Here is a 23,009-nt window from a genome sequence, read left to right on the forward strand (position 1 = left end):
CAAGCTGGACACTCTGGTCTAGCTGTGGCTAGTACCTCTGGGTTATTTGACCTTGACCCAAAGCTATGTGATCCCCACAGTGATCAGTAAAGGCTTTGGCTCTGAGATCTTGCTTCCATCATCTTTGAGCCCCACGACTAATAGATGTGGGGCACAGGCTCTTTTGTGTAGCAGGCTCCTTTGCACCTAGAGATGGATGTCAGATTGGGTGGCGGTCAGTCTGAGGAGTTAAGGCTCTGACCCACTAGGGTGGCTCTTGGCCAGAGCACGCCAGGCCTGCCAGTGTGAGCAAGTCAGTGCTGGACAAGAAACTGGAGCCTGGATTTTCACAACTCCTGCAGCTCAAGTTACCCGGCTGCTTTGGGCCTCATGCTCTGCTGTAAAGAGTTTGCCCTGTGCATGAAACAGTAACGGCTCGTGACAGTGGCAGAACTGAAGCATATAGGGCTTATGAGATCCCCCTGGGGAAGACTTGGACTCCATGCACTGTGGCGAGTTGTGCCTACTGAGAAACTACAGGTGGAGATAAAGGCCTCTGAAACAGGTGGAAGTATGAGAGTAACCAAAAGAGCACAACACCAGGCAAAAATAAACAAGAAAGGAGTCTCCATAACTAGAGCGGAGGCCCTTGGTGCCATCACTGCTTCCCAAGACTGGGGACTGCCCTGGCCTGCCTTAGGCCTTGGTCTCAGATGCTTTGTCCTGATTGGAAGTCACAGCCACTGCTTGATTTCTTTTAAATGTCATTTGTTCTTCAGCAAACATCCCCAGAGCTGACTAGGCCTAACAGGAGGTACCTTGTGTGGCTGTCTCAGAGCCCAGCAGTTTAGTACATAAGCTGTCTGAGGCCCCAGAGGGAAGAGGATGGACGCATCAGGAGGCACTTGATAAGGGAGGCAGGCCTGGCTGAAGAATAGCCTTTCACACTCAGCTATGCCATGAGGGACTGCCTGGGACTCCCTCTGAGCTCGGAATGTTCCTGTGGACTGATGAATCTTACCAGTGTTTGGGGCGGGGGTGGTTGAAGTAGAGAGCTTTTGTGAGCTCTGCCCCGTGTGTGACCGCCCTCTCTCCCGCAGGATCACAGCCGCTTTGTCAACTGTGTGCGGTTCTCTCCTGACGGGAACAGATTTGCCACAGCCAGCGCCGATGGCCAGGTAAGAACTGGGCTGGAGAAGGGGGCTGTACATAGGCAGGTTCGTGGTAGCGCTCCCTGTTCCCCACTTCCCAGAGCCCAACAGCCGGAGGTCTCTGATTTCAGAGGCTCACGGCTCCAACTGTATAAGCACAGTTGCTAGGGAGTGGTGGGCTAATAGCGCACTGCACCAGCTTCTACATAACTTGTTTGTTTCTTGAAGATATTCATTTACGATGGAAAGACAGGGGAGAAAGTGTGTGCCCTTGGAGGAAGCAAGGCCCATGACGGAGGAATTTATGCTGTGAGTATGAATGTTTCCCGATTTGCTGGTTTTAATTTAGTTAGTTCTGTGTTGGTATTCAAGTCATCATAGATTGTTTTGAAGCTAGATGAATATTAATGTAAGCAGCTAATTGAGCATGGCACAGGGCTTTAAGGTCATAGTCACTGATGGGAGCAGCCAATGGCTGAGCAGGAACCCTGGGGGCTGGCCCATCCTGCCACCTTCTTCAGTTCCCTATTCACCGTTGTGAAATGGTGGCTGTAGACTGCTGCTTTGGGGCTCATGTGGCTCTGACTCCCTCTGATATGCGGCACTGTTCTGTTGAAATAGATTAGTTGGAGTCCCGATAGCACCCATTTGCTATCTGCCTCTGGAGACAAAACCTCCAAGATTTGGGATGTCAACGTGAACTCTGTGGTCAGCACATTTCCCATGGGCTCCAATGTTCTGGACCAGCAGCTGGGCTGCCTGTGGCAGAAGGACCACCTCCTTAGCATCTCCCTGTCTGGATACATCAACTATCTGGACAAGAACAACCCCAGCAAGCCCCTCCGTGTCATCAAGGTGAGCCTTGTTCTAGGCATGATGTGGATAGGAAGCAAAGTCCTGTGGTCTGCTGTGAAAGGGGGAAACAGGGATGGATGGCCAAGGGAAGCAGAGATGCCAGGCTTCCTTGGCCCTGTGAGTTTCCGCAGAAGTCAGGTTGATACTTTTGGACACGAGTCGCCCCCTAGAAGCACTGTGAGCAGTGCACAGTTGGGGTCTGTGTTGTTCTCTGCTGCTGCTGCTGAAAGTCACATTTCCTGAGGAGCTGGGCTTTCTGTTAGGATTTGCACTGTGCCTCACGACTGCAAGGCAAGACCAGAAACATTCTGAGTGTTAGGGCAGGATATAGACCAGGTGGGGTGAGATGGGAGACCGAGTGAATAAATGAGGAAGGGGGTTCAGCTAGGAATCGGGGGAGGGGAGGGACCTTGATTCTGGATCGTCATGTAGTTTAAAAACGGGCATAAGTGTGAAAGAGACACTAGGGTTCACAGGAATAGAGGACAGAAGCAAACGAAGTTGGATGAGCTGTCAAGGCCCCCAAGGCCACCCTGGACGGAACATAACTTGAGGTTCTGCCTCCATCTGCCCTTGCCACTTCGGCCTCTCAGGAGACCTGTAGCCCAGGACCACCTTTGCCCTGTCTTCTGCAAGACCCCCAGGCCCCTAATGACTGTGCCATGATTTTTAAGGGAGGTTTTCCACAGCCAGGTTTCCTTAGTTAGCGTTACTGTTGCTATGATGAAACACCATGACCAAAAGCAAGTTGGGGAGGAAAGCGTTTATTTATTTAAATGGCTTACACTTCCACATCTCTGTCCATCATCAAAAGAAGTCAGGACAGGAACTCACACAGGGCAGGAACCTGGAGGCAGGAGCTACAAAAGGCCATGGAGGGACTTTTCTCAGCTTGCTTTGTTGTAGAACACAAGACTACCATTCCAGGGATAATACCACCTAAAATGGTCTGGACCATCCTTCATCAATCACTAACTTAAGAAAATGCCCTACAGGATGGCCTGTAGCCCAATCCTAGAGGCATTTCCTTAATTGAAGTTCTCTCTTCTCAGATGACTTCAGTTTGTATCAAGTTGACATAAAACTATCCAGCATACAGTTTCCATGCCTAAACTCCCCACTGGGAGTTTATTGGTTGCTGATAATTTCCAAAGTTTACATTTTAAACTGTTCCAGTAAAGACCCCGGCCCAGCTCTTCTCTCACCAATGCAGCCTGCTTATTCGAAGGGCCCAAATATACAGGGTCACAGTTCCCACTCTGTAGGTGAGATTGTACTCCAGCCCCATTGAGTGATTTCTCAGAACAAGGTAGCTTGCAGCTGGCCTTGAGGACAGGATTGGGAGCCCCTCTATCTATTGTTGGGTCCCAGACCAGGGTTGGATGTGTGACAGAGCATGGGAAGGGTGTATGGGAAGCCGAAGCTGCCCAGGGACAGACACTTCTGTGCTGGGGCTCCAGTTTCAGTGGTGAGAAATTGTGCAGACTTAAGTTCGCAGAGAAACCTACATCTCATCCTCTTGGTACAGCTGTACGGATCGTGCCAGGTGGAAGCTGCCACTCTCAGGCTACAGAGGGCATGACCTGTACCAGTGAACCAGAAGTTTGCAATTGGAATGTGATTCTATTCCTGGCTACTTGGCCATCTTACCTGGGAGTTTTATAGCAAACAGCTTCCTGGCTGCCCAGAGGGACCAGTCAGGGTCTATGGAGCTGGCCTTTGGGGTGCTTTCTCTAGCCTGTTTCTCAAGCTTGAGGGTGTGTGAGAATCACCTAAGAATATTAGCTTGTTAAACAACCCCGTCTTAAAGAAGACTAGATACTATGTTGAGGGCTGCAATCTTAAATCTCTTAGGCTAGGCTGTTGCCAGAGTCAACCAGGAAGCACACAGGTCCCCTGGAATCTTGCTGAGCTTCAGTTTTTATACAGTAGGCCAGGCAGTCTGCTGGGCTCCTGTGAGGCCCGTGCTGCATTGAACAGAACACAACCTGGGCTCATAGCTCTTCAGGGGTTGCACAATGCATTCCACCAAGGACTGTCACTGTTGGAGGGTAAATGCCATACTGTGGCAACAAAGGAGACCCTCAGGATCCCTGAGACAGGATGTGAGGAAGCCCCAAGCATGAAGCAGACGGGAAGCCATCAAGTGTCGCTGGAAAATAGCAGAGACTAGTGGGACCAGGGAAAGGATTAGTTTAGAGCGTACTTGAGAAGTACTATCTGAGCCAGTTACAGAGAAGGTGAGAGGCACTTTCTAGATAGTCCTGTGTACACAAGGAGTACTAGGAAAAATCAGTACTGAGGAGGGCCTGAGCCAAAGTGGTCACCCCTCGAGCTCCAGAACCCCCAGTGTATAATCCTGTCCTGGCTGCCTCACTCTCTCTGAGAGACCCAGCTGATGTTCTCATGGGTGGCAGCAGGGGCAGTGTTTCCTTCTACAGGTGGCTTAGGTCCCTGAGGGCTAGGCTTTGGTGTAGACCTTGTCCATAGCCCAGGTAGGTTTTAGTTAGGTATTGAGGGAGGCAGCATATTCTGGTTTGTCTGATCAGCTGACTGGAAGATGGATGGCTGACTGTGGCTCGTGACTTCTTTGTGGGCAATGTGTCTGCTGGGGTTCCAGCACAGCTCAGCTGATGATTGGCAGGGTAGGATGTGCTACCTCGGCTCACCCCGTCCTGTTGTCTCCCTCTCAGGGTCACAGCAAATCCATCCAGTGTCTAACAGTACATAAAAATGGTGGCAAGTCCTACATCTATTCCGGGAGCCACGATGGACATATCAATATCCTTTTACTGGGGAGCTGGCACAGACACTGGCAGGAGAGAGGACTTTTCTGTTCCCATGGTGCTGGAGGCCGGGCCAGCCAGATGGCACCAGCCCAGCTGTACTCACTAAACAGGTTGACCTAGCTGGTACCTCTGTCTGCGCCTGGTACCTTGACTTCTCCAGGCCTTCGGCAGAAGGAGGCCTGGGCCCAGCTTGCTGCTCAACCTAGCATGGTGCTTGAGGTCTCTGCACTTGAACTCCTTTTTCTGTAATAATGGCGCCTTGCTGTGTCCAGGTCTATCACTGGCGATGAAATCATTGAGTCTTAGGATTCAGGACTTAGACCCTTCAGCAGAGGCACTTTGTTTTAAACGTGAAGAGAGTGGAACCCAGAAAGGCAAGGTACCTTTCCTAAAACTACATGAGCTGTCAAGATTGGAGCTGGGGCCCAAACTCAGCGGGGAGTGGGTTCTCCATGCCCTTGGCCCAGGAACTTCAGCTTTTTTAGGAGGTGTGGAACCATTAGAGGCATGCCTGCCATGCTCGTGCTCTGTTGCCTGCTGTGTGCGCTTGCTCCAAGGTGTCCTCTGCATGATGGCCTCTCATTCACATGCTACTGCCTTCCCAGAGAAGGCTTTCCCAGTACCCTACAGCATGCCTCCCAAACCTACTTTGTCTCAGGTTTTCACAAGACCCGGGAAGATCTCCCGTCCTGGGAAGGGCGAATAACCCACCCTCTGCTACTAGGCGAGGAAAAGTGATGACCAAGCAGCTCCTAGGGCTAATGTGTCCTGAAGTTGTAACCAGGGTCATCGGCACCACCTGTGTCCCTTACCCACTCCCTGTACTCACACTTGAACTGGGTCCTTCAGAGCTCATGTCTGGATTTCTGTCCCTACAGCTCATGTATGCCGAGTCTCCCACAGAGTGGTGACGTTCACTTGAACTGAGAGTTTCTTGTGTTATGCACTTTTAACCACTCCCTCTATCTAATCCCTGAACACCCCAGGCTCAGTATCCACACATCACCCCTGGAAGGTGGGCCTCATCTACCCTCAGGCTGGTACCCAGTAACACTTAGGCACTAGTTACGTGAACATTGGAGCATAGCCAGCTTACCTGGGGATAGTCAGAGTTCAGCTCCTGATTCAGGAAAGACAAAATGAGCATTTGGCTCATATGCAGAGTCCCAGTGGACTTTTTTTTTCTCTCCTTGTTCTTGTTTCCAGATTATTTATAGAGATACCTGCCTTGTCAGTGGGACCCAAGTCTAAACCTGAAATCATTTGTGTACCCTACAATCCAGAGGTTATAATGCTATAGAGAGAGTGTTTATTGTGTGCCTGTGTTCTGACTACAAGTAGCACATGCCATGGAACTTCCTGGATTACCATACATTGTATCAGCACCCAGAGAGATAGATTTTTGGACTGTTAGACATCAGGTGTGTCAGCTGTCTTGGCCATCAGAGACAAGTCTGCCTGTGTCCAGCACACCGGCTTTACATGCATTCTTAAAGGAGGCTGTGCTATTTATTGCATTGGTCCTTTGGCTAGTAGCCAGGCTGCCTCACTGCCTTAGCTCTCTGAAATTCCAAGCTTGGCCATCCGTGAGAATGCCTCCTGTCCTTCCTGCGGAATCTTCTGCCTGCGTGAAGGGCAGCCAGGCCTTTCCAGAGCAGTAGTCGTCACCCTCCCGAGGCCTGGTTTCTCCTTAATCACACTCCACATTACTGGGATTCAGAGACGGGAGAGAATGACGCCTTCTCCGGGAAAGGCCACACAAATCAGGTGTCCAGGATGACGGTGGATGAGGCTGGGCAGTTGGTCAGCTGCAGCATGGACGACACTGTGCGCTACACCAACCTAACGCTGAGGGACTACAGGTAGGTTCTGCCCAAGGAAGCCAACTCGGGCTCGAGAGAGGCCCAGAATGGGCCCCAGTGCCTATAAGGTTCCAGGTCAGGTGGTTCCTGTCTGCCCTTAGTTTCTGAACATCATTCAGGTACCAAGCCCAGGGTGCTGAGCAGCAGGGCCCTGGTAACCAGGCTCACAGATGTGACCAGCTGTAGCCCCTACCCCAAAGCAGCCGGCAGCCCATGCGTCATTCACTTGTCTGCTCTGCTTTATGCTCTGCTTTGTGTCTTTCTGCCCGTGGAGGTAGTGACAGTAGAGTTTGGGCTATTGAAAAGGTCAAGTGACACTTGCAGACTCATGGCATGCCAGGTGCCGAGTGTGAGGGTCCACCTCCTGTTGAGGGGATAAGTGGACACTGAATCAGAGGTGTCCATCCACAGCAATGAGAGGTGAGAGCAGGCAAGGGGGCGAGATAGGCTGCTCCAAGTTGTTGGCTCAGAAGCAGACCCACTGACCTTAGCAAGACCTCTCTACCCCTCACACACACACCTCCCTCCCCTGTAGAGCACTTCCTGGTAGACTCACATCTTGCTGGAATGTGTCTGACAAGGAGAGGGATGGGGTGGGTGGGGGTTCATCTTTACAAGGTCCCCTACCCCGGATATGTGCCTGGCTGGTAGCAAACCTGCCAATGTGTGCTGTGTTCCGACCAGTGGCCACTGGGCGTCTGAGAATGAAGGCACCCCAGAACCCAGGGCTCTCAGCTGTCGGCTTCCCTGTTGTCTTGACATGACTCATGAAAGTCCTGTTGGCAGCCCATGGCTGCCAGGACTCAGGCACTCTAGAGGCCAACCATGGCTTGGATCAGTTCTGTGGAAGCTTGCTGGTTACTATTTTCAAGAAAGATGGCTATAAGTTATTCCAGATGAGTTTTGATAGCATTTGTCTAATAGAAGAGGGAACTGGGATCCTCATTAAGAGTTGTAGCAGCTATGACCCATAGAAGGAGCAGAACTCAGTTCTGTATGTACCTAGAAAATGCCAGTCGTGGGCCTGCAGGTGGCGAGGGGCTAACATGTCTGCATTTAGCACAGCGAACGTCTGCACAGCTTCCTCTAACCCACACTTGGCGCTGTCACCTTTTCCCCACTCTGCTCTCCCTTCGTGATAAAAAGACCCCCATGCCCAATTTTGTGACCTCAGACTTGAGCAAGTTGACCTTAAGGAGCGATTACAGTAAGATTTTCTTCTCCCCATAGTTAAGTGGTGCAGGGTTTGCGGGGTGTGTATTGAGAGCACGCTGAGCCACCTGAACGTGGAAGTAACTGCCCTCTCCCTCCCCTTCCCTCCCCCTCCCCCACAGTGGACAAGGCGTTGTGAAACTGGATGTTCAGCCAAAGTGTGTAGCTGTTGGCCCTGGGGGATATACCGTGGTCGTGTGCATCGGACAGGTATGGTTGGCTATATTTTGACCAGAAGTAGTGGGATATGAGATGTATAACTACTGTTTAGTTTCTGAATTTCATCCATGTCCCATGTTCCGGTTTCCTTTTCTGATGCTTGGGGAGGAGAGGGTTTAGTTGACTTTTAATCTGGATCACAGTCCACCATTGAGGACCAGCAGAACAGGAACTCTGCCCGGCTAGCTTTCTTTTCTATCCCAGGACTGCCTGCCTGGATGGTACCTCGCACAATGAATTGGGCTCCCCTTGTGTCAGTTAGTAGTCCAGACAGTGCCCACAGAACTGTCTGATTAAAGCAGCTCTTCACTGAGGGTCCCTCTTGCAGGTGACTCTAGGTTGTGTCAGGTTGACAGGTTCCTGTAGCCAGTGTTCTGTGCTGCAGGCTCACTTGTCTTTGCGTGAACTCACTGTGCTACTAATTAGGGCCTAACTGTTAGGCCGAGCACTGCCCCCTAAATTGAGACACAGGAAGAGGGCGGAGCTGGTCTCTTAAGCATCAGACCAGACTGTGGAGCCATGCTTGGGTCCATGAGGTCTGCGGCACTCAGCATATGGTTTTGTCATCGTCCTTCAGATCTGTGCCCTCCCCTGGAGAAGCTCCCTCTCTCTGAGTGCACAGGGTGATCATGAAGATGCACGTGTCATACTCCTTGTCTAGTTTAGCCACTGAGGAACACTGCCACCTGGGGCTAAGGTGGATCCCAGGCCATGGCAGGGGCTAACGCTCTGCAGTCCCTGCATAGCTTTTCCTCTGACTGTCTAGAACAGAGCCCTTGGTTCACATCTGTGCCTGACCTACTTTGTGCAGGATTCTGCTTCACAACATGCCATCTCTGCAAACCCAGGCATCCCATCATGTGGTCAGAACCAGCAACTGACTAGGGGTTCCTGTTGGCTTAGTGGCAGACCCTGCTGAAGAAAGGGCTGTTCAGGATCTCCCACCCTTCCCTGGTCTGTGAAGCTGATTGCTAAAGGGAGAGTGAATTCTGTGTCCCAGATAATCAGATGTTGCTGCCAAATAATTACTGCCACTCAGTCTGGGCTGCCACAAGGCACAAAAAGGGATGTGCTGCACGGGGTGCCTTGGCAGCTGCTTCTTGATGACAGGTCTGTCAGCCTTGTATCCGCACCTGGCCTTGGTGAACAATGCGTGAGGACTTAGGGCCTTTTCTGTGGCAAGGCTTCAGACAAGCACCTCCTTGTCCCAGGCCCCAGTTACTTCATCTGAGGTTATAGTGGCCATAAACTTACCCTGTCCTTGAGGCTGATCAGAATTACCCAAGATGGGTGAAAGCAAGGATTCCGACTACCTGCCATTCAGAAGGTGGCGGCAAATTCCTCCCGTGTGTTAACAGATGAGAGCACCATCTCCCAGTAGGAGGGCTTTTCTCTTGTGTGCATGTGTGTACACCATAGTATCTGCTGGTTGTTGAGGACAAGCCGAGGTCCGTGTGTGATCCTGACCCCTGACCAACAGGTACTTTAGTCAGGATCAGGCTGCCACATACCTCCAAAGTCCTGACGGCAGACACATGGAGGTGTCTGCTACTCAGACAGGCATGGCTGGCCCCAGCATGGCTGAGTGTGGTGTAGCTTTCTCCACACAGCCTTCGCCTTTCTTAGGGTAGGACTTGAGGGTTCTCTCAGAGGGGTACATTGCAGACCCCCTGCCACACACCCACCCACACCCACTGTGCTCTGCCTGCCTAGCCTCTCCTCCTTCCTGCCTCTGGGGTTACCAGTTGTTCCCACAGAGCTCCACTGCTGCCCTGAAGGACGGCAGACACTCAGTGCCGAGTGTCCAGCAGCATTTGTCATGGATAACACACCATCCTCCAAGCTGAACAGAAACCTGCATGACGCAGGCATTAGCTGTTCCTTATGACCTAGGACCTAGTGGTTCACTCCTCGGACTCAGGCCACTGCCCCTGATGACTGAGCCAAGTTCCTTCCTCGTGCTTCTGCCCTTTGCCCTTCAGAGATCAGCACTTCACATGCTTCAGTCACTAAAGGTTTTCTCAAGTTCTGCCTGCACCTACCAGTAACATGGTCCTTATGGTGAGAAAGGAAGTGCCTGCATCCAAAGATAGAGACTGACCCAGGGTGTGGCTTAAAGCCCAGAGCCACTTCACCAGAACTCACCTGTCCTGCTGATGAGCAGTGTCTTAAGGGACCACTGACCTGACCACATCTTCCGTGTCACAGATTGTCCTCCTGAAGGACCAGAAGAAGTGCTTCAGCATCGACAGCCCTGGCTATGAGCCCGAAGTTGTGGCCGTGCACCCCGGTGGGGACACAGTGGCTGTTGGGGGCTCGGTAAGGCTCTTTTCTTCTCTACCCTGTGACCTCGGTTATGGAGAAGGCCAAGGTCTTCAGTCTACACTGGAATCCTGAAGAAGTAGGCTCTAATGCCAGTGAGAGCAAGAGAGCGAGGAGAGCAAGCTTCCTTCTTCCATGTCCCTTAGATAGGCGGCCAGCAGCTGTAGCCCAGATTAAAGGTACATCTTCCTAACACAAAAAATCCGGATTAAAAGTGGGTCTTCCCACTTCAAATGCTTTAATTAAGGGGAGAAACAAGAAACCTCACAGATGTACCTAGCCTCTTGGATTTTAGTTCATTCCAGATGTAGTCAAGTTAACAACCAAGAATAGCTATCACACAAGGTGTGCCTGGCACATGGTGGCAGGAAGCTTGCCGGAGACAGGTGTATGCAGCTTGCCTGGCGCAGCTGGTACCCCCAGAGGCTGGGAAGCTGTCTGCAGTTTTCTCCAGGGTGACCTTTCAGGGAACCACGAGCACTATTTATGGGGCCTCCTTGGCAGCCAGCCAACACACAGAATGAGACTAGAGAGACCTGGGGTCCAGTCATTTCTGCCCAGGAGAGGAGGAAGCGGAGGTGAATACTGAAGGGAGTATATGAAGAGGAACCAGCCGTTTCTTGGCGGACAGAGCCCGGGCACATACTCATGCCTACTGATCCCATGGCAGAGCACTTCTTTGCTGAAACCCTGACCTTCCCTATGACAGAGGCATGTGGTTTGTATGATAAGGAGTGACTGCTTCCTGTCCCTGCCCACAGGATGGCAATGTGCGTGTATACTCCATCCTGGGCACCACACTGAAGGATGAAGGCAAGCTCCTAGAAGCCAAGGGGCCAGTGACAGACTTGGCCTACTCCCATGATGGTGCCTTCCTGGCCGTGTGTGATGCCAGCAAGGTGGTCACGGTGTTCAGTGTGGCTGATGGCTACTCGGTGAGTAGGGTGCAGACCCCTATACTAGACGGTACAGGGGAGGACCTTAGCCAGATGCCCTTGGCCTTTGTCTTCATCTCCATGAGTGGCAGGCACCTGATAGAGCTCTTGGGAGCATCCTGCTCGTGATCAGGGACTAGGGCTTCTTCCTAGGGCTGGGGCTTCCTAGACTAGGGCTCGCTGGGAGGACACAGGGTGCTCTGACCTGTACTCTGATCTTACGCCTCTATTTTCTTTCTGTACTAGGAGAACAATGTTTTTTATGGACACCATGCAAAAATCGTGTGCCTGGCCTGGTCACCAGACAATGAACACTTTGCCTCCGGTGGCATGGACATGATGGTGTATGTGTGGACACTGAGTGACCCAGAGACCAAAGTCAAGATCCAAGGTAACTCACCCCTGAGCCTCAGCCTGTCGGTTCCCTGACCGTGCTTCCTAGGGTCAAGTGACCCAGGGTCTGTGCTTTAAGAAGTGACCCAATGGAGATGTGGCTCCGTCCTTCCTCCAGCACACACCAGGCACTCTGCTGGCCTGTGCAGGGGGTCCTGAGACACTCACTACAGTAGGAATCCTTGCTCTCCATATGGAGGACTACGTGAGGAAAGGCTTTTGACATCTTTTCTCCCCACCCTGCTCCTGTGCCTTAACCCACAGTCGAGTTAGCTTACTCTGACCATAGTGAGCTCAGTAGAAGCCATGAGAACCATGCTTTCCCAAGGAGACATATTTTTGAATCTTTATTCTGATTATCCATCATGGTGTCACACTGCTCCTGCTGGTAGGTCCAGAGTCACACATGGCTGGTGGTCCTGGGTGACCGTTTTTATCTTGTCCCCTTGGTCTCCCTGCTCATAGGAGGCAGCCTTCTTCTGTGTTTAGGGGAATGGGCATTCTAGCCCATCTTACAGCTGTCCTGAGACAACCCCAGCAGCCGCCAGCTAGGGAGACCCACTTCCTGCCATGTCAGTGTTCATGGAGAGCAGAGCAGGGGGGACCCTGGAGCAGGGGGGACCCTGGAGCAGCTCCCAAGAAGCCGTTTATTTTGTAAGGAAACCTGGAAATTTCACAGGGAAATGGATCAGTAAGGAACTGTGTCAGCGCTAGTGCCGAGAATGGAGCTGGCATCTGTCTGTCTGCTGTGGTCACAGATCCTGCACACAAGCTGCTCACAGCTGGCCTTGCCATGGAGAGTGCTGCAGATTAGGGAGTGCTCAGGCCCAGGGTGGCCTGACCTTCTGAGCCCCCTTGGGGGGCGGGGAGGGCTACTGGTTCAGGCTGGGAGCCACCTGGGCCTAGGGACTGGGAATCCTGTTGGAGGACTCTCTTCCTGGAACTGCGAGGTCCCTGGGGCTTTATGAGAAGTTTGGGCTGAAGGAACCACAAAGGTCCGGGAAAGATCTGGGATCTCAGGGCTGGAGGCAAGAATGATGGAGGTGAGATGGCAGCTGGAGTCCCATCACTCCAGTATGACTTCTGGAGGGGACACCAGATAGTTCCTCAGCCCTCTTTCTTGTTGTCCATACCCGGCGCCTTCTACTTTAGTGCCACATAGGACACTAGTTACAGGAGCTCCTCAACATCCAAAGACCTTGAGTCCTTTGTTCGAATGGCATAGCACCATTTGCATGTAAGCTGACACATGGGTACACTTCAAACCACTGTTAGTTGGCAAAACAGTGTACATGCCACATCAGTGCTTGGCTTGCGGTGTTCCGAGTAACTGATTTGTCTGTTGAGCACAGCCAGAGCCATTGTGGAGCTGACTCTTTTCCCTGCTTGATTGGTTGCGTCTGTAAATGTCGATCCTGTGGACCCACATGTGTGTCTGTTCTGTCTTGTCTGACTGTTGATATCTCTGTGAAAAGGGAAGATCATTAAGTGTTAGGACTTAAAGAGGAGCCACTTGGCGTGGGTGGTGAGAAGCCGGGAGTTACTGTTGGTTCGTCTGGAATTGGTACAGGGCTGACCTCACCTGGTCCCGCCTCTGTCCTCACAAACTTGTCCTTGTGAAAATGAAACTGCCACTGTGGTAGTTTCTGGGTCTCACAGATGACTCTAGTCCCTGCCTCTCTCTTCGTCAAATATAGGGAGAGGCAGAGTGGGTCCATCTCCTCAAATGCACTCTCTTTCCCAGATGCTCACCGGCTGCACCATGTCAGCAGCTTGGCCTGGCTGGACGAGCACACACTCGTCACCACCTCCCATGACGCCTCTGTGAAGGAGTGGACAATCACCTACTGAGGACGCCGCTCACCCCACGGACTGAATCAGGGACTAGATCTTTAACTGCCTCGGAGCACCCTTCTCTTAACTATTTCTGTAACGCTCCCTTTCCCACTTGCCCCGGGAGTGAGCAGGGCCTACGAATACCCTCCTCTCTGCAGGGTGTCCATGTCTGTAAGCGTCCTTCTGAAAGCTTTAGACAGTAACAGTTTGCACATGAGAAATAAAGCAAGCACTTACAACAGCATGTGGAGCGTACCTAAAAACTTACAGCCCACCAGACCGTGAGAGCGTGGAACATTCCAGAGGCAGCAGCCTCCAAAGCACAGACCCAGCCCCTGTGGCTCTTGCCGCTTATCAGGAAGCTGGGTAGGGAGCAGGCCATGGCTCCCCTTTCCCATGCAGGATGCAGCTGCACTGGAGAGGAGGAGATGCTCTGCAGACCCCTGTGTCAGCATTCTGTGTAGAGCAGGTGTCTGCTCCTTGGTGTAAGTCACGTTACATGGCTGTCTCCCTGGAGCCATCCCCAAATCCCACGGGGACATGTGAACCTTGATCTCATTGTCAGATTTTGTGCTTGATTTTAAGAATGGAATCATGGTTTTTTTTTGTTTTTTTTTTCCGTTTTTTTTTTTTTTTTTTTTTTTTTTTTTTAATGTATCTTGACTGTTGTCTGTCTTGTTCCTGAGCTGGCTTGCTGAGAGTACTATGTCTAGGCGAATAGAGAACCCTTCTTAGCCAGACTGAGGTGTCCTGGTCACATCACCATGCTTCAATGTTTTCCTGTCTACCCCCTACCCTCTGGCCCCAAGAGCAGAGATTAAGGACAAGATGATGTCACTGTAACTTGTCATGTTTTTACCTTTTTTTTTTCTTTTTCAGTGCAGAAATTAAAGTAAGTATAAAGCACCGTGATTGGCAGTTTCTTTGCGTGTGTCGGAATCACTGGTAAATGTTGGCTGAGAACAATCCCTCCCCTTGCACTTGTGAAAACACTTTGAGCGCTTTAAGAGATTAGACTGAGAAATAATTAAATATCTTTTCTCTTGATTGTGGATCACTGGCTCTGTGTGGTGGTGCATGTGGGAGGGAGGGGGGCTTTGGAGGACCCACCAGCCACCCCCATTGTGGCCATCACATGGAAGGATAGCCCCAGAGAAACCAGGACTCTTTTTCTGGTTCCCATCCCTGCTTCCAGACCCCAGTGGCCTAGCCCAACCCCTTGGAGCCCAGCTTTCATTTGTAAACTGAGTATTGGGCCTGATGCATCTAGATGCTACCTCCCCCTCCTATCTGTAACCAGCCTTAATACCTCAAGCCCGGAACTAGATCTGGGTGTTTGAGAAAACTCCTAGTACAGCCAAAACAACTCAAAGCAAAAGGCTTTGCTCTTGGGTGCAGGTTTGTAGTCCCCATAAAGACATTGTTATTGGTCTTGCTTTTCAAGTGTAAAAGGACACCAGAAATCAAGAAAATTAAATTACATTTTCTGAAATGCAAACCATCACACAACAAGGTCAGAAACAAGTTTGGCAATGAGTCCAGATGCTTTCCTGTCAAGGAGTCAGTGGATGAGAGTGGGCACCTGAGGGATGGTGGCCTGTCTGGTTCTTAAACCACGTGAGGTTAGAGGGACATCAGAGGTGAGAAGTTTGACAAAAGGAACCATTTGCTTCAGAGTAGAAAGCTCCAAGGGAGATTTCAATGAAAAGTGGGTTTGGTTTTGTGATTTTTAAATACAAGCTTTATTTGTGTGTGAACCTAAGTGCATGTGCATTACAAGTACATACACACATGCAGAGGCCAGAAGCTCTCCCACAACAAGTGGTGGCTTCTGACTGTGTTCATAATGAATGCTGGCAAGAGAGTTGACAGTGTGAGAAATGAAACAGACTACCAGACCAGGGAACTCTCCGTGAGTTTGATGCCTGGCAATTTTTTTTTTTCATAAAAATAGTACAATCTTCAAAATACGGAAATAGAAACCACACTGCAAGATAATGCCTATCAAGTGACCCCATTTCAATTGTTTCCGACTGAGGCATGCTAGTGGGGTTGGCTTCATTTCTAAGGAAGCTTATCAGAAGTGGCCCACACCCATGACCTTCATCATTGCAACAAGATCTGTACGTGAAAGTTTCAAGGGAGCACAGAATGTCAGGGTCAAGTCTACTCTTCCCTTTCATCTTTCCCACCTCTCCAACACCATTCATCCTGGTGGCATTGGCAGCGCTCTGCCCTATAGTACACCCTTTTGTCCAGTCAGCTTTACTTGCCAATGTTCATTGCAATGAGTCATTGGTTCAAGGCCTCTGGTTTCTGGTACACCATCATCACTGGATCCTCACCGAAACTCTGGGTTATCCTGTGGCCACCATGAGTCACAGAGATCCTGCAGGTATCATTCCACAGGACCAGCCCCTTCTAGTAGGTCCTAGATGGAGTAGTTGGCCCTAAGGTGGGCCAACCCAAGTCTCGGCTGTAGGCTTATGTGGTAGCTGAGCTGGTCAGTCCCAGCCACTGGCCTCAGGTGAGGAGGTGGAGTCAGCTCCCCTACACCCATGTTATCAGGGTCAGTTCTCCCTCGCCTGTGGTGGGGGTGGAGCCATCTCTCCTGAGTGGCAGGGCCAACGAAGGATGGGGCCAGCTCAGCATGGCCCTCTGATTTCATCACACATGGTTCTTAAGGCCCCCTGAGGTGACATGGGCCACAGACCTCAGACCCCAGCTGCAGCTGGACCATGGACCCAGACATGGCTCTTGGCAGCAGCTTGAGCCTGGACGACATCCTGGCTCCAGGTGGAAGCACTGGTTACTCAGATCAGGACGGCTCTGGCAGTGACACAGGCCCCCGGACACCAACAAAGCCACAGGTCGCAGCCCCAACCCTGGGTTTTACGTGTGTCCTTTGGTGGCAACACAGGCCTCAGACTTCAGCACAGACTCCAGCCTTGGTAGGACTATGGAGCCAGACATGGCCCTCAGCAGCCGCCGGGTCTGGATGTCACCATTGCCCCAGGTGGCAGTGCAGGCCACTCAGATTGACACCACCCCAGTGGCAGTGTGGCCCTCAGACACTAACATGGTCTGCATGTCCTTCAATGGTAACAGGAGTCTCAGACATCAACATAGACCCTGGCTGCAGTAGGGCCACGGACCCAGACATGGCCTTCGGCAAATGCCCAGGCCAGATGACACCATGGCCCCAGATTTTTGTTTGTTTTTGTTTATTTGTTTTATATCCCGGTTACCATTTCTTCTTCCTTCTCTCCCAGCCCTCTCCCTCATCCCCCATTGTTCCCACCCCCCAATTTACTCCTCCTCTGTTTCTGTTTAGGAAAGGGCAGTCCTCCCATGAGTATCAACAAAACATGGCATATCAAGTTGCAGTAAGACTAAGCACCTCCCCTTGTATAAAGGCTGGGCGAGGTGACCCAGTATGGGGTGTAGGGTCCCAAAAGCCAGTAAAAGAGTCAGAGACAGTCCCTGCTCCCACTGTTAGGAGTCCCACAAAAGGACCATGCTATATACAGCTGTAACATATTCAAAGGACCTAGGTCAGTCCAATGCAGGCTCCCTGATTGTAAGTTCAGTCTCTGTGAGGCCCTAGGAGCCCAGGTTAGTCGATTCTGTGGTGTCCTTGACCCCTCTGGCTCCTACAATCCTTTCTCCCCCTCTTCTGCAGGATTCCCCAAGCTCCGCCTAATGTTTCATTGTGTGTCTGCATCTGTTTCCATCAGTTGCCAATCTTACTGGTCTTTTGCTTGTTTATTATAGTTTCCAGTTTTGTGTTTTATGGTGTGTGTGTGTGTGTGTGTGTGTGTGTGTGTGTGTGTGTGTGTGTGTGTGTGTGTGTGTGTCTGCAGGTGTATGTATTTCTCATGCTTTCTTTTTCTTTGGTGTTTGTTTTGTTCTAGTATTGACTTGGCTTGCTCTGGTTTGGATAGGCCTGTTTCTATACTAAAGAAAAGATGACTTGGAGTTGCGTAGGTGGTGAGGATCCGGGAGGAGAAGCGATTGGAATATATTGTATGAAAAATGTCTCTTCAATTAAAAAAAAAAATGCTCACGTTTAAAGGGTATCTGGACAAAGACGGTGTGGGGACGCTTTTTCTGGGTTCACACTAATCTGCTAGATGCTAAGAGGCCCAGTTTAGAAGGTCGTTAACTCCTTTGGCCTCAGGGATGCAGCCTGTTTCCACCCAGCACTGCCCCACTTAAGCATTCATTTGGCGGGAAGCAGAATACACTCTTGTTTATGATGCTGAGATGGAACCCAGGGTGTCTCATGCTATGCCCCAGCCCTGTTCCTAATGTTAAAGGAATTAATACTAGCCTATTAAACTGTCTCAAGAGTTATGTGTTAGAGCAGAACTACTCTTCTTCTTGGACCTCAGACTTGCTATGTAGTTGAGGCTAGCCCTGACACCCTGCCCCTCCTACCTCTAGCTCCCAAATTCTGGGATGGGCAGCTTTCACTGTTTGGTTTTTAAAGTGTATACACGCGAACTGAATGTGAGACTCTGTAAAACGGAAGCTGCTGTCACGGCTCTGTTCATACAGCCACCCCCCACCCTGGCACAGTGGTGATGGTGGCCACCAGAGAACTAGGCATGAAAATACTTCTCCAAGGATTCTTTGGGGTTAGTCTTACGCGAATTTCCTTAGCAAGTTACCCAGAACCTGTTGGAGCTGAATGCTCCAAGTATGGACCTCAGAGCTGAGGCGCCTCTATTGAAATGTAGACCCTCCTTAAAGACCCCATGATCTGTGATCATGTGACATGCCACTGAAAACCAAATGAAACTACATATGAGTGCATTTGAAAGAAAGTGGTAAACCCAACACTTCTTCTTATCAGAGCACACTTACCAGAAAACACGCCCTTCCCCCAAATTAGAAGAATGACTTTGTTTTAATACTAGGAAATGTCTGTCTCCAATCTATGATTCATTGTTCTTGTTCAAGCAAGTGAAGATCTGGTCTCACACACAGTGGAAGAGGCGAAAGACTTGGTCCACTTTGCAGAGACCTGCAGGTCTTCATCATGGGCACTCCCCAAAGTAGACCCGTAAGAAGCCGGGCGGTGATGGCGCATGCCTTTAATCCCAGCACTGGGGAGGCAGAGGCAGGTAGATCTCTGTGAGTTCAAGGCCAGCCTAGTCTACAAAGCGAGTTCCAGGAAAGGTGCAAAGCTACACAGAGAAACCCTGTCTCAAAAAACAAAAACAAAAACAAAACAAACAAACAAAAAAAGATAAACATCTTCCCAGAGTGATGGCTGAGTCCCCTTAGATCTCACTAACTAGAGTTGGGCCACTTCAGGGAGTGGGTGCCAAGGATAGGGACTTGGTGTCTGAACAGAACCAGCAATGCCAATACATACCCAACCAATGCAGCTCCAGACTGAAGTGTGAGCAAAAAATAAACCCTGATTTTGTCAGCCCGTGAACACGGTTGCCAGCACAGCAGAACCTGTCCTGTGTTACCATGCAGGATGGAAAAGAGTAGAATGTACGTCAGGGGTATCTAGCAGTGTCCACAATGGTAGTGTCAGCTTCCATTGCTGAAAATGAGGACCAGAATAGCACACACTTCACAGGGCTGTGCAGGGTATACTTGAGACGCTAAAGGTAAAGCCCTAACTGGGCCTGACCCACAAGCTTCAGACTTCACTGTTATTCCTGGACACATGAAAGGTGCTGGCAAGAATGGACTACACTCTACATGCTAGCACTGTGGATGGAGGACACAGAATAAGTACCAACTAACGATAGTACAGGGCAAAGAGCCTGGGCGAAGTCCAGCAGTGTTCCCGGATCTGCTGGACACATGAGGCTGTAGCAGGTGTATGAGAAAGGCGCCCTCCCGTGTCCAGCCCTTCCTACTTTTCTTCCTGTCCCCTTTCCATTGCAGCATCTAATTCATCTTATCGGGAAGTGACACTGATACTATCTGAAGGTCGCAAAGCCCTGGTCTACTAGTCATTACGATGAAGCCAGTTTTGGTTGCTTGGATTAAATGACTGCAAACATGCATTGCTGGCCCAGAGCAAAGCTGTCTTTTTGCTGTTTCAGCTCAAGTCCAAATGGTCTGGATGCATCTCCCAGGCCAGTTGGCGTGTTCTTAATAGGAACCCCAGCCACTTCCTCACTTGGAGCCAATTTTTCTGCTCTTGCAATATAACATCTACAACCTGTGATTGTTACTTTTGATTGACAACTTGGTTGAATTAAGTCATGCCTAGGATATTAATGAGGAACACCTCTGAGTGTGTCTGTGAGAGCATTCCTAGGAGTACCCACTGAGGGTGACTAGCTGCCCTGAATGTAGGTAGCACTGTCCAGTGGACTAGATCCCCAAATTAATACATAGAGAGATAGGAAAAAAATGAATGCTGGCATCCTCCTTTTTCTGCTCCCCGATCACTGAGTGGTCCCCAGTTCCACATGCTGTGGCCATGAACTCCACCATACCTTACTCACTGTGATAAAATGTATCCTATTTTAAGAGTTTATTTATTTATTTATTGATTGATTGATTGATTGATTTTATTTCATGTGTGTAAGTGTTTTGCATGTGTGTATATATAATCACCATGTGTGTGCCTGGTGCTCAGGAAGTTAGAAGAGGGCATTGGATCTCCTGGAATGGGAGTTATGGATGGTTGTGAACCATATGTGGGTGCTGAGAACTGAACCCAGATCCTCTCTGCAAGAGCAGCAAATGCCCTTAACCTCCAAGCCACCTCTCCAGCCGCCTTAGACTGCGAACCAGAGACATTCTTCCCTCAAGCTGCATCTGTCGGGGGCTTTGTCACTGAAACAGGAAAGGAACTGTCCTACATTCTCTACATGATTCTCATCCATTTCAGTGTTTAAATTTTGGCATGGAGCACATTTCTCTGTTTGCAGAAAACCATGCAGCTCTCAGCCCCCTCTGGACTACTTTTTGAGAGCAGCTCCCCCGTCAGCTCCCCTGCCTCTGCACTACTGACCTTTAGGCCGGACAGTTGCTCATGGTGGGCTCAGACCTGGTCCCTGCAGGATGCTTAGAAGTCCCACCCTGCCGGGCGGTGGTGGCGCACACCTTTAATCCCAACACTCGGGAGGCAGAGCCAGGCGGATCTCTGTGAGTTCGAGGCCAGCCTGGTCTACAAAGCGAGTTCCAGGAAAGGCGCAAAACTACACAGAGAAACCCTGTCTCAAAAAACCAAAAAACAAAAAAGAAGTCCCACCCTACCCCACCTCTAGCCTCTGAGCACCAGATACCCATCTCTCTCCTTGACTTAGGAGACATGTCTCCCGGCGTCTTGAATTGAAGAAGGATTCCTTTTATTTCTAAAAAGCTAGTGGCGCTGTCAGGAAGAAGAGTCACGAGCCTAAGAGACTGAAAGAATTAGAAGCAGTTTCTCCTTCCTCCCTTCAACCCTCCCGTGTCTCTCCGTCCACTCCCTTTCGAATTCATGGCCTCTTACTCTTTGTTGTTTTACATATATGACATATGCAAATAAAAGTATAAATGCAAAAGAAGGGATTCTTCATTTCATTCACCCGGTGGAAGTTTACATGGGCCAGTAACATGAAGGAAGAAACAGCCAGAGCAGCAGAGTGAGGTTGGAAGGAGCAGTCAGAGGCCCAAGCTATAAAAATGATGAGAATGCCCCGAAGCCGGACAGTTTGAGAAAAACGGCCAGGGCAGGAACAAGGGAGAAAGTGGAAGCAGAGGACACAGAGCCGAGGCTGAATAAGGCTCGGCAGCTGTACAGCACCAGACAGGAGAAGCAATAGGCCTTGTGGCCGGAACAGTTATAGAGCGCTGCCGAGCCTCTGGGAGCAGCCCAGGTGAAGGAGCTGTAATAGCAGCCATTATCGAGGGCAGAGGAATCTTGATACCCAGGCCTGCCTGGAGGCTGTAACTCCGCTACTGTCAAGAGTTAAGGAATCCAGAATGCTCAGGGCCTAACTAGATGGGTAGCACTGGTCCAGCTAAGCATCCCAGCATCCAAGGCCTACACAAGATCTCTAACACTAGAGGGCACCACCTGCCGAAGCTATTGCTCTTCATAAGAATCCACAAAAGCTGCCAAAGCCTGGAGTCTCCTCACCTGTCCCCCCATGTCTATCGGGGGAAAGAAAAGGACTCCAGGCAGCTGAATGGTGACTGGAGGAGACTAGCAACAGATTATTATACTCCAGTTGGTAAAGAGTGTAAAAAAGATTCGCCCTTACCCTGTCAGTAAGGCGTCTGTCCTCATCAGGTCTCTGCTGCTGTGATAAAACACTGGCCAGAAGCAGTTGGGCAGGAAATGGCTTATTTGGCTTATAGGTCACAGTGCATCCTCCAGAAAGTCAGGACAGGAGCTCAAGGCAGAAACCTGAAGGCAGGAACTGGAACAGAGGCCATGGAGGAACACTATGTACTGGCTTGCTCCTCATAGCTTGTTCAGCCTGCTTTCTTACAGCACCCAGGACCACCAGCTCAAGGATGGCACCACCTCCAGTGTAAACAGAACCTAAGAGCAAGGGAAAAGTAAGTTCTCTTCCTGCCTCTCCCCTCCTCCTTTCTTCTCTCCTCTTCTCTCTCTCCCCTCCCTCCTCTTCTTCTATCTCTGTTTCCCCCACTTCTCAGAGCTAGGACATTCATCTCGGACATGGGAGGTCCTGGTCCCCCAGTGTTGAGACTTCAGACTTTACACTGGTCATACCTCCTCCCTGGCCCAGACTTTTCAGCACCAGACTCTTCAGTGGCTCTCCTGAACTTAAAATTAACATTGATTTGATTTCCTAGTTCTCCAGGATCTGCAGCCTTCTTAGCCTCTGTGATCACAGAACCTACATGCCTGTCTCAGCCAATGTTCTGTTGCTGTAGAGACACATGACCACAGAAACTCCTATAAAAGTAAGCATTCAATTGAGACTTGCTTACAATTTCAGGCGGTTAGTCCATTTTCAACATGGTGAGGAACGTGGTGATAGGTAGATAGACATGGTGCTGGAGAAGTAGCTGAGAGTTCTACATCCAGATCCACAGGCAGCAGGAAGAAAAAGCCACTGGATATGGCCTGAGCTTGAGAAACCCCAAAGTCCACCCCCAGTGAAACACTTCCTCCAGCAAGACCTAGTCCAACAATACCACACCTCCTAATCCCTCTCAAGTAATGTCACTTCCATCTTATAAGAGCCTATGGGGGCCATTCTCATTCAGACCACCTCAATCCCATGAGAGCTGCCCTCTTACACATCCTCTGTATCCTCTTGCTTATGCTTTTCTGGGGACACCCTAACTTGTATATTGCTTAATATAGTGATAGGTTCCCATATTTTTGGTGCCTATTAGTTACACTTAACTTACAGAATGTCTTATTGTTGTGTGATGCTTTGTCTGTGTTCTGACAAATAAAGCTTACTTGGAGTCAGAGAGCGGAGCTAGCCGCTAGTTAACCATAGAGGTCTGGAG

General features: G+C 50.3%; 1 protein-coding gene across 2 annotated transcripts in view; it reads left to right on the top strand.

Moving 5' to 3' along the window:
* Wdr1 (WD repeat domain 1) overlaps nucleotides 1-14,607 on the top strand; it is a 35,749-nt gene extending 21,142 nt beyond the window's left edge. The window contains exons 6-15 of one of the 2 annotated variants that reach the window (XM_006985624.4): nucleotides 1,080-1,157; nucleotides 1,359-1,439; nucleotides 1,752-1,985; nucleotides 4,679-4,766; nucleotides 6,480-6,636; nucleotides 7,971-8,058; nucleotides 10,276-10,386; nucleotides 11,151-11,324; nucleotides 11,571-11,715; nucleotides 13,462-14,607. In XM_006985624.4, the coding sequence (XP_006985686.1) occupies nucleotides 1,080-1,157; nucleotides 1,359-1,439; nucleotides 1,752-1,985; nucleotides 4,679-4,766; nucleotides 6,480-6,636; nucleotides 7,971-8,058; nucleotides 10,276-10,386; nucleotides 11,151-11,324; nucleotides 11,571-11,715; nucleotides 13,462-13,568 (1,263 nt within the window). In that variant the 3' untranslated portion in view covers nucleotides 13,569-14,607. Of the gene's footprint in view, nucleotides 1-1,079; nucleotides 1,158-1,358; nucleotides 1,440-1,751; nucleotides 1,986-4,678; nucleotides 4,772-6,479; nucleotides 6,637-7,970; nucleotides 8,059-10,275; nucleotides 10,387-11,150; nucleotides 11,325-11,570; nucleotides 11,716-13,461 lie in introns of both variants that reach the window. The other variant, XM_076545664.1, reaches the window with a different exon arrangement.
* Nucleotides 14,608-23,009: the final 8,402 nt, after the last annotated feature.

This window comes from Peromyscus maniculatus, chromosome 10 (genome assembly GCF_049852395.1).
Source record: "Peromyscus maniculatus bairdii isolate BWxNUB_F1_BW_parent chromosome 10, HU_Pman_BW_mat_3.1, whole genome shotgun sequence".
Classification (NCBI taxonomy): domain Eukaryota; kingdom Metazoa; phylum Chordata; class Mammalia; order Rodentia; family Cricetidae; genus Peromyscus; species Peromyscus maniculatus.